This window comes from Scomber japonicus, chromosome 6 (assembly GCF_027409825.1).
Source record: "Scomber japonicus isolate fScoJap1 chromosome 6, fScoJap1.pri, whole genome shotgun sequence".
Taxonomy (NCBI): domain Eukaryota; kingdom Metazoa; phylum Chordata; class Actinopteri; order Scombriformes; family Scombridae; genus Scomber; species Scomber japonicus.
The window spans coordinates 25,253,487-25,264,369 of record NC_070583.1 but is presented as its reverse complement, the minus strand read 5'-3'; the positions used below and the strand labels follow the sequence as shown (position 1 = coordinate 25,264,369).

Genomic DNA, 10,883 nt, shown 5'->3' with positions numbered 1-10,883 from the left:
TCTCAATTCTCCACAAGCAACAGGCGTTAACTGGAAGGATTAAGCTGGACATGAGTTACAGATCGTTGGCTGTGACTTAGCCTACTACTACTTCTCACTACTGACTGATGGGACTGACGTTTTACCCCATTAACACTGGCTAATGAGTACTGTTAATCTCCTCGCCAAAACGGGACATAAACATATAACTTCACATGCTATAGGGGTTAAAACAAGCTTATTTTATATTTGCTATTGAAGTAAAAACATTATACCAGAATCATTTTATGTTGTTGTTTGACTGAGAAATGAACTCAGAGACAATTTTAATTTGTTTATGAACTGAAAAATGAATTCGTAATACCATCAATGTGGAAATGGTTTTGTTTATTTGGAAGTTGAAAGTATCTTGCTTTTTATATTAATACATTTTTGAGCAATTGAAAAACAAAGTGGTGATGTTTTGGTTTGTCCAATTTGTTTATTTTAAGGTTGTATGAACCAGTGTGTTTACACTTAGGCATACATCCTATGTGTTGGCTGTTTTCCTTTGTATGACTATAATAATAATTTTCTCAGACAAACAAATAAATGTAAAATAGTTGCACATTAAAGTCATCTCAATGCCTTGTCCATTCATAAGGTTCTATCTCTTGGATATGACAGGCTCCTTTTCAAGGGCCATGCTTGCAGGAGCAATTCTGGACTTATGAAAAAGGTGGTGTGAATGTCAGCTATGCTACACCTGGCAGACTACATGCACATTTCAGTGGATGACTGCATGTGTGTGATTGAAAGAGAGTAATACTCATAGAGTCTTGATGGCACAAGGGTTACAATATTACAACTGTTGCTGTTATTGCATGTAAGCTATAAAAGTCAGCTCCCAGGTCAGAGTTGCTTCAGTGAAGGGGAGGGTGCCTCGTGATGGGTTGGATCACTATCATCTTACTCACTTTGCTAACAAGGACAAAGTCAGAGAACCAAACATGCAAACTGATTGGGCAGACAGGGTTCATGGAATTTTCTAAAGAAGGGGATCTTATTATAGGGGGAGTATTCTCTATGACTAGTACACGTAAACTGGAGGATAATGGCTACCAGGCACCTCCATATACATACTGTACAAAGTAAGTGAATATGATTGAAATATGTACAATTTTATGTATTCATGTGTTGTGGGTATTACAGCTGATCATGTGCAAAATGATCAGCAGTAATACTTTGTTACTAATTTCAACGCTCTGTTTATAGATGGAATGACAGGGAATTGAAGTTTGCCAGGACATTGATTTTCACTGTAGAGGAAATCAACAGAGACTCTAAGCTCCTTCCAGGAGTGACTTTGGGCTACAGGCTCTACAATGGCTGTGGGAGTGAAAATCTGATACGAGCAGCTGTAGAAGCTGTAAATGGAGAGGATTCAAAGGGCTGCAAGAATCAAATCCAGGCTCTCTTAGGCCATTCATCCTCTGGAGTGAGTGAACATATAAACAGCATACTAAGTCCACTATCCATTCCACAGGTGAGGTTGGGAAATAAATAGAAAATAATTGCAAACTCAAATTTCATTTTTTCAATTGTTTATTTATATTTGCAACCTCTGACAATATATTATGCCTCATTAGGATTAATGTATTTGATAAATGTTTTTTTCTTTGAAGGTAAGCTACCTTTCAACCTGTGCTTGTTTGAGCAACAAGAACCTTTACCCCACCTTCTTCAGAACTGTGCCAAGTGACCGCTTTCAAGTCTTAGGTCTGGTACAGCTTATGAAATATTTTGACTGGCGATGGGTGGGGATTATTTATTCAATGGCCATGTACTCAGAGGAAGGTACAGCCGAATTTGTAGAAGATGGAATTAAAGAGGGAATATGTGTCGAATACAGATTACCTTACACAAAGACATCTGAAGAGAAGATTAATACTATTGTAAGGGCAGTAAGGGAATCTTCTTCAAAGGTAGTTCTGTTGTTCATGTCCTTGTCTTTTACCAAATCATTTTTGTCAAAAATGGAGAATTATAACATAACTGGAAAGCAGTGGATTGGCACTGAGGCTTGGATCACACAACAAGACCTGGCTTCTGTTGAGAGAAAGAGCATTTTACAGGGAGCCATGGGCTTTGCCCTGCCCCAGGCATCCATTCCAGGTCTTGGTGAATTCTTACTCAACTTTAAACCATCTGATGAACCCCAGAGTGCAATAACTAAATCTTTCTGGGAGAAGTTTTTTGACTGCAGCTTCTCCCCATCAAACACCTCTACTATGTGTACTGGCACAGAAGATCTAAAAACAGTCTCCAGTGACTACACGGATGTGACAATTTTCAGGGCTGAGAATAATGTGTACAAAGCTGTATACTTGGTGGCATATGCCCTTCATGCACTATTGCAATGTAAAGATGGCTCAAATCCCACCACAGGAAAGCCCTGTGTGAGCAAGAATGAAGTTCAGTCTAAGCTAGTGAGTTCTGGTGTATTAATTCAGGCTATCCTTTGTGTTTAATGCAAAACATACAGTGTATATCTCCATACATGTTAGGAATTCATTTAAGCTAAAATTGTAATAGAAAGTTAATTCACTTGCTTGTTTTGTTTTGTTTGTTTTTGTTAAAATGTGCCATCTGTGTCTTTACAGGTGTTGGAACACATTACGTATGTGAATTTCACAACCCAGAATGGAGCCAAAGTGTCCTTTGATGAAAATGGAGACTCGGTTGCCCAGTATGACTTAGTTAACTGGCAGATGAAAGAAGATGGCTCTGTTGAGATTGTAAATATCGGTCAATATGATACCTCGTTTCCAGAGGGAAAAAAATTCAAACTTAAAGATGATACCAAAATAGTTTGGGGGGGAAACAGCAATGAGGTAAATTTAATTACATTTTGGTTCTTTCACAGCTAAATGAAAAGCTTTACTTAAACAAGAGTTTAGTAAATATTTCATTGTAAGTTACCAGCAAAACATTTAGTTGTATTAGTTTTAACATGCTATGTTTTTCTTAATCAGATGCCAAGGTCTGTCTGCAGAGAACCATGCTCACCAGGGACTCGCAAGGCCATAAACAAGCGTAAACCTATATGCTGCTTCGACTGCTTTGAGTGCCCCGAGGGAACAATAAGTAATCAAACAAGTGAGTAAGGATTTCATAATTACATTAATTCAACTTAATTTTTGTAAGCATATCCAAAAAAACTAATACAATTTAAAAAAAAAAAAACTTTTGTATCATGATTGTATGTCTGTATGATTTCACATATTTTACAGATTCTCCAGACTGTTTGATATGTCCACCTGAATTTTGGCCAAATGAAAAAAGAGATCGGTGTCTTCCAAAACCTACTGAGTACCTTTCCTATAAAGAGGTCATGGGGGCACTTTTAACTGGATTTGGCTGCGTTGGTGTATTTTTATCTCTTTTAACGTCAATAATATTTTTGACTCATAAAGATACTCCAATTGTAAAAGCCAACAACTCCGAGTTGAGCTTCTTGCTACTGTTATCATTAAAACTGTGTTTCCTGTGTTCTCTGACCTTCATAGGCCGGCCCACTCAGTGGTCCTGCATGCTGCGCCACACAGCATTCGGGATCACTTTTGTTCTTTGTATCTCCTGTGTTCTTGGGAAAACTATTGTAGTGTTAATGGCCTTTAGAGCTACACTTCCTGGCAATAATGTTATGAAATGGTTTGGGCCTCTTCAACAAAGGATCAGTGTTCTGATTTTTACGCTCATTCAGGTTCTGATTTGTATAATTTGGCTAAGTACAAACCCTCCATTTCCAAAGATGAATATGAAGTACTATAAAGAAAAGATCATCTTAGAGTGTGCTCTGGGTTCAGCTGTTGGATTCTGGGCTGTGTTGGGTTATATCGGCCTTCTTGCTGTCTTGTGTTTTATACTTGCTTTTCTTGCTAGGAAGCTGCCAGACAGCTTTAATGAAGCAAAACTTATCACCTTTAGCATGCTGATATTCTGTGCTGTCTGGATCACTTTTATCCCAGCGTATGTCAGCTCTCCTGGAAAGTTCACTGTAGCTGTAGAGATATTTGCCATTCTGTCCTCCAGTTTTGGTTTGCTGATATGCATATTTGTTCCAAAGTGCTATATTATTATCTTCAGGCCAGAACGAAACTCAAAAAAACATCTGATGGGGAAAATACCACAAAGAACTCTTTAATATGTAATTCAAGGATGTCAAATCAAATCATTCATTGTGTAGTCTGAGAGAAGCTTTAGAGCTAATTGTTTCTAGGATGTGCTTAATAAAGCAAATTAACCAACACAAGCCTTTTTTCCATTTACTATTTTTATTGCAAGATCATGATATTCAGTTTGAGTAAAAATATTCAACACATACCTTTAATTGTTTCTGTATCTTAAGTATATGATAAGCTAAGAAATATTATATTGACTGAGGAAAGTGACCAAGAAAGACCATCAAAGTGTCCATTGGTAGTTATTAAACGAATGATAAAATAAAAACGTGAAAATATCAGAAACAAGAAATACACAAAGACGCAACATTTCTACAAACAACTACACTTGAAATCTAACTAAAATGAACATTGTTTATATGTGTTTACCTGTGGATAGTCCAGATATTGATACCAGTACCAAAGACAATCTATAACATAATACAATATATAACTTTTTAAATAGCTACAGAACACAGAAGGGTTATGCCAGATGGTGTATGTTGTATAATTTTATACACGCACACATTTGAGCAGCTTAACTGTTGTAACCGACTTTTAATCACCACATATTTGTGTACATGTACATATCACGTTCGTCATAAAATACAATGTTAACGATATCAGGAGAGAAATTATATATATTAAATAATTCATTTTTTTTAATGATAAAGCAACATTATGCAAATATTTTATCTTGAAATGACAGCCTCAAAAAGTGTTTATAGTACATTTACTTGTACCAAGTAAAATGACACCCCTGTTATTCCAACTCTGTGCCCCAAACGCCCATTTTTGCACTATATACCTTGGGTTCAGTGGGGTGAATTTAGGTAAGCTGGGACACTGGATACGGCGTGACACTTAAGGTCCAGTGTTCTGATTGAAAAAATGTAGTCAACAAAACTGATATTATAGGTTCAGCATGAATGGCATGACTGAAATCACATGACTTTATAGAAGAGATATCACAGACAGGGGCATCCTGATATTCGGTCATCTCTATGTACCACATTGCCACGAGGTAGTTCATTGTTATCAGGTTGGTTAACACTGTCTCTTGTCTCAGCAATCTCTATCAACAGAGAAATTAGATAAAGAGAAGGAAAGGCTTAGAGCAGCTTCCTTGGCCATGATGCATGTGTAAATGTGTCCAGCCTCAAGAGTGGATCATACTATGGCATCATAACTAGAGTGACAGTGGGAGTTGTTTTGACGGGAAAACAATTTAACTTCTGATGCTCTGAACTGGTTCCAAATCTGCTGCAACATCTCAAAGTGAAGCCTGCTGTGGGTGCAGGTCCCACCCATCTGCTCGAGGAATGGTTCTCGTCATGAGGCTGGCAACCCTGTTCTCCATTGCTGGAATGTGGAGTGCCCTCAGAGGCAGTAGATGTTCTTAGGCCTACAAGCCCTGGTCTGGGGCTGGGGGTGCTCTTTTCCCACTTGATGGTGAAGCCTAACTGATTAGGTGCAGCAGCAAACTGGCTGTATGGAAAATGCCCCGTTCTCGGGACCTGGCCATGACAATGAGATTGTCCTTTAAAGAAGACCTTTGGGAGGGCCCCATAGCTGTGGTCCCATGCAACATGTCCTCAACGTCCCTGGTTTGAGTCCAGCAAGGGACCTTTGTTGCATGTCATACCCATCTCTCTCTCCTCTTGTTTCCTGTTGTCCTCTATGCCACTAAATGTCTAATAATAATCAAGGCAAAAAAAATGCCAAAAATAATTAAACAAAAAAATAAGAAGAACCTCATACCCTGGTAGCACAGCGGTTATAGCCCTGTGCACTGTCTGCATACTTGTTGAATGTATGGGGAGCTGAGAAGTTGCTAAACTGTGTTTTTGTGCCATATCGATTTGAAAATAAACATCTTTCATGTTGATAGTGGTGAACCGGTTGCTTAGTCGAACCAGTTCTAGCAACCTCCTGCTCACTGGTGCGGGACATTTTCCGTTCATATGCTTATGTGAGGTTATAATACTACATGCTAGCGCGCATTTTCCCAGGGAAATATGTTACATTGGCTGGTCTCATAATATAATGGTATCAGAGATTGCAGCAAGAAAGATATGCTTTTGAGTGTCACTATGTTGGGCAGGATGTGCTTCTTTCTCACCACATTGTGCCTAACATAGTGCTCATGGACGCAGGGTCAGAGTTAGAGTCCATGTGATCACCCTCTGGCATGCTTTCCTTTGTTGTAGAGGACAAAGACAGCCTTGAGGTCACACTTTTGTGGTGACAAGTAGGAGTAAGATTTATTGAAAACCCAAACCAATGTAAGAACTGAGTACAAAACACACAGCGAAATAGTCCGCAAACTGTAGTAAAGTTAGAGAGAAAGTTGTGGTAGATTAGTCCCTCATTCATCTCAATTCTCCACAAGCAACAGGCGTTAACTGGAAGGATTAAGCTGGACATGAGTTACAGATCGTTGGCTGTGACTTAGCCTACTACTGCTTCTCACTACTGACTGACGGGACTGACGTTTTACCCCATTAACACTGGCTAATGAGTACTGTTAATCTCCTCGCCAAAACAGGACATAAACATATAACTTCACATGCTATAGGGGTTCAAACAAGCTTATTTTATATTTGCTATTGAAGTAAAAACATTATACCAGAATCATTTTATGTTGTTGTTTGACTGAGAAATGAACTCAGAGACAATTTTAATTTGTTTATGAACTGAAAAATGAATTCGTAATACCATCAATGTGGAAATGGTTTTGTTTATTTGGAAGTTGAAAGTATCTTGCTTTTTATGTTAATACATTTTTGAGCAATTGAAAAACAAAGTGGTGATGTTTTGGTTTGTCCAATGTGTTTATTTTAAGGTTGTATGAACCAGTGTGTTTACACTTAGGCATACATCCTATGTGTTGGCTGTTTTCCTTTGTATGACTATAATAATAATTTTGTCAGACAAACAAATAAATGTAAAATAGTTGCACATTAAAGCCATCTCAATGCCTTGTCCATTCATAAGGTTCTATCTCTTGGATATGACAGGCTCCTTTTCAAGGGCCATGCTTGCAGGAGCAATTCTGGACTTATGAAAAAGGTGGTGTGAATGTCAGCAATGCTACACCTGGCTGACTACATGCACATTTCAGTGGATGACTGCATGTGTGTGATTGAAAGAGAGTAATACTCAGAGTCTTGATGGCACAAGGGTTACAATATTACAACTGTTGCTGTTATTGCATGTAAGCTATAAAAGTCAGCTCCCAGGTCAGAGTTGCTTCAGTGAAGGGGAGGGTGCCTCGTGATGGGTTGGATCACTATCATCTTACTCACTTTGCTAACAAGGACAAAGTCAGAGAACCAAACATGCAAACTGATTGGGCAGACAGGGTTCATGGAATTTTCTAAAGAAGGGGATCTTATTATAGGGGGAGTATTCTCTATGACTGCTACACGTAAACTGAAAGATAATGGCTACCAGGCACTTCCATATACATACTGTAAAAAGTAAGTGAATATGATTGAAATATGTACAATTTTATGTTGCTTTACATGTTTTTATGTGTTGTGGGTATTACAGCTGATCATGTGCAAAATGATCAGCAGTAATACTTTGTTACTAATTTCAACGCTCTGTTTATAGGTGGAATGACAGGGAATTGAAGTTTGCCAGGACATTGATTTTCACTGTAGAGGAAATCAACAGAGACTCTAAGCTCCTTCCAGGAGTGACTTTGGGCTACAGGCTCTACAATGGCTGTGGGAGTGACAATCTGATACGAGCAGCTGTAGAAGCTGTAAATGGAGAGGATTCAAAAGGCTGCACGAATCAAATCCAGGCTCTCTTAGGCCATTCATCCTCTGGAGTGAGTGAAGACATAAACAAAATACTCAGCCCACTATCCATTCCACAGGTGAGGTTGGAGAATAAATGGAAAATGATTGCAAACTCTTCAAATTTCATAGTCCAATTGTTTATACATTTAGACAAAAAAAGTAAAGCCGTAGTAGGATTTAACATGTTTTTTTTGTTTTTGTTTTTTAAGGTAAGCTACCTTTCAACCTGTGCTTGTTTGAGTGACAAGAAACTTTACCCCACCTTCTTCAGAACTGTGCCAAGTGACCGCTTTCAAGTCTTAGGTCTGGTACAGCTTATGAAATATTTTGACTGGCGATGGGTGGGGATTATTCATACATATAGCAGCATGTACGCAGAGGAAGGTACAGCCGAATTTGTGGAGGAAGGAATTAAAGAGGGAATATGTGTTGAATACATATTACCTTATTCAAAGATATTTGAAGAGATGATTAATACTATTGTAGAGACAATGAGGGAATCTTCTTCAAAGGTAGTTCTGTTGTTCATGTCCTTGTCTTTTACCAAATCATTTTTGTCAAAAATGGAGAATTATAACATAACTGGAAAGCAGTGGATTGGCACTGAGGCTTGGATCACACAACAAGACCTGGCTTCTGCTGAGAGAAAGAGCATTTTACAGGGAGCCATGGGCTTTGCCCTGCCCCAGGCATCCATTCCAGGCCTTGGTGAATTCTTACTCAACTTTAAACCATCTGATGAACCCCAGAGTGCAATAACTAAATCTTTCTGGGAGAAGTTTTTTGACTGCAGCTTCTCCCCATCAAACACCTCTACTATGTGTACTGGCACAGAAGATCTAAAAACAGTCTCCAGTGACTACACGGATGTGACAATTTTCAGGGCTGAGAATAATGTGTACAAAGCTGTATACTTGGTGGCATATGCCCTTCATGCACTATTGCAATGTAAAGATGGCTCAAATCCCACCACGGGAAAGCCCTGTGTGAGCAAGAATGAAGTTCAGCCTAAACTAGTGAGTTCTGGTGTATTAATTCAGACATAGCTTATATGTTCATACACATTATATGTGAAGTATTCATTTAAGCTAAAAATTATGTTTTATGATAGATAAATGTGCCATCTCTGTTACAGGTGTTGGAACACATTACGTATGTGAATTTCACAACCCAGAATGGAGCCAAAGTGTCCTTTGATGAAAATGGAGACTCGGTTGCCCAGTATGACTTAGTTAACTGGCAGATGAAAGAAGATGGCTCTTTTGAGATTGTAAATATCGGTCAATATGATACCTCGTTTCCAGAGGGAAAAAAATTCAAACTTAAAGATGATACCAAAATAGTTTGGGGGGGGAACAGCAATGAGGTAAATTTAATTACATTTTGGTTCTTTCACAGCTAAATGAAAAGCTTTACTTAAACAAGAGTTTAGTAAATATTTCATTGTAAGTTACCAGCAAAACATTTAGTTGTATTAGTTTTAACATGCTATGTTTTTCTTAATCAGATGCCAAGGTCTGTCTGCAGAGAACCATGCTCACCAGGGACTCGCAAGGCCATAAACAAGCGTAAACCTATATGCTGCTTCGACTGCTTTGAGTGCCCCGAGGGAACAATAAGTAATCAAACAAGTGAGTAAGGATTTCATAATTCATCTTAATTTTTGTAAGCATAACTAAAAAAACTAATACAATTTAAAAAATACTTTTGTATTATGATTGTATTATGATCGTATTATGAATGTATGTCTGTATGATTTCACATATTTTACAGATTCTCCAGACTGTTTGATATGTCCACCTGAATTTTGGCCAAATGAAAAAAAAGATCGGTGTCTTCCAAAACCTACCGAGTACCTTTCCTATAAAGAGGTCATGGGGGCACTTTTAACTGGATTTGGCTGTGTTGGTGTATTTTTATCTCTTTTAACGTCAATAATATTTTTGACTCATAAAGATACTCCAATTGTAAAAGCCAACAACTCCGAGTTGAGCTTCTTGCTGCTGTTCTCATTAAAACTGTGTTTCCTGTGTTCTCTGACCTTCATAGGCCGGCCCACTCAGTGGTCCTGCATGCTGCGCCACACAGCATTCGGGATCACTTTTGTTCTTTGTATCTCCTGTGTTCTTGGGAAAACTATTGTAGTGTTAATGGCCTTTAGAGCTACACTTCCTGGCAATAATGTTATGAAATGGTTTGGGCCTCTTCAGCAGAGGATCAGTGTTCTGATATTTACTCTCATTCAGGTTCTGATTTGTATAATTTGGCTAAGTACAAACCCTCCATTTCCAAAGATGAATATGAAGTACTATAAAGAAAAGATCATCTTAGAGTGTGCTCTGGGTTCAGCTGTTGGATTCTGGGCTGTGTTGGGTTATATCGGCCTTCTTGCTGTCTTGTGTTTTATACTTGCTTTTCTTGCTAGGAAGCTGCCAGACAGCTTTAATGAAGCAAAATTCATCACCTTTAGCATGCTGATATTCTGTGCTGTCTGGATCACTTTTATCCCAGCGTATGTCAGCTCTCCTGGAAAGTTCACTGTAGCTGTAGAGATATTTGCCATTCTGTCCTCCAGTTTTGGTTTGCTGATATGCATATTTGTTCCAAAGTGCTATATTATTATCTTCAGGCCAGAACGAAACTCAAAAAAACATCTGATGGGGAAAATACCACAAAGAACTCTTTAATATGTAATTCAAGGATGTCAAATCAAATCATTCATTGTGTAGTCTGAGAGAAGCTTTAGAGCTAATTGTTTCTAGGATGTGCTTAATAAAGCAAATTAACCAACACAAGCCTTTTTTCCATTTACTATTTTTATTGCAAGATCATGATATTCAGTTTGAGTAAAAATATTCAACACATACCTTTAATTGTTTCTGTTTCTTAA

At 38.2% G+C, this 10,883-nt stretch overlaps 2 protein-coding genes across 2 annotated transcripts; both read left to right on the top strand.

The window, feature by feature from the left end:
* The first annotated feature begins 1,044 nt into the window (after positions 1–1,044).
* Positions 1,045–4,165, top strand: LOC128359913 (extracellular calcium-sensing receptor-like). The gene is made up of 6 exons (XM_053320227.1): positions 1,045–1,109; positions 1,234–1,504; positions 1,644–2,447; positions 2,622–2,852; positions 2,994–3,117; positions 3,252–4,165. Exons 1-6 carry the CDS (start codon positions 1,045–1,047, stop codon positions 4,163–4,165), a joined length of 2,409 nt encoding a protein of 802 aa, XP_053176202.1.
* A 3,433-nt stretch (positions 4,166–7,598) lies between these two features.
* LOC128359912 (extracellular calcium-sensing receptor-like) lies at positions 7,599–10,680 on the top strand. The gene is made up of 6 exons (XM_053320226.1): positions 7,599–7,663; positions 7,800–8,070; positions 8,203–9,009; positions 9,129–9,359; positions 9,501–9,624; positions 9,767–10,680. The coding sequence occupies exons 1-6, from the start codon at positions 7,599–7,601 to the stop codon at positions 10,678–10,680; spliced, it is 2,412 nt and encodes an 803-aa protein (XP_053176201.1).
* The last annotated feature ends 203 nt before the right edge of the window (positions 10,681–10,883 follow it).

Excerpts from the sequence above, each read along its gene's own strand:
- LOC128359913 (XM_053320227.1), top strand. The coding sequence starts at position 1,045 with ATGACTAGTACACGTAAACTGGAGGATAATGGCTACCAGGCACCTCCA. Across the intron at positions 2,448-2,621 it reads ATGAAGTTCAGTCTAAGCTA|GTGTTGGAACACATTACGTA; the intron begins GTGAGTTCTGGT and ends GTGTCTTTACAG. Across the intron at positions 3,118-3,251 it reads AACAATAAGTAATCAAACAA|ATTCTCCAGACTGTTTGATA; the intron begins GTGAGTAAGGAT and ends CATATTTTACAG.
- LOC128359912 (XM_053320226.1), top strand. The coding sequence starts at position 7,599 with ATGACTGCTACACGTAAACTGAAAGATAATGGCTACCAGGCACTTCCA. Across the intron at positions 8,071-8,202 it reads GCCCACTATCCATTCCACAG|GTAAGCTACCTTTCAACCTG; the intron begins GTGAGGTTGGAG and ends TTGTTTTTTAAG. Across the intron at positions 9,010-9,128 it reads ATGAAGTTCAGCCTAAACTA|GTGTTGGAACACATTACGTA; the intron begins GTGAGTTCTGGT and ends TCTCTGTTACAG.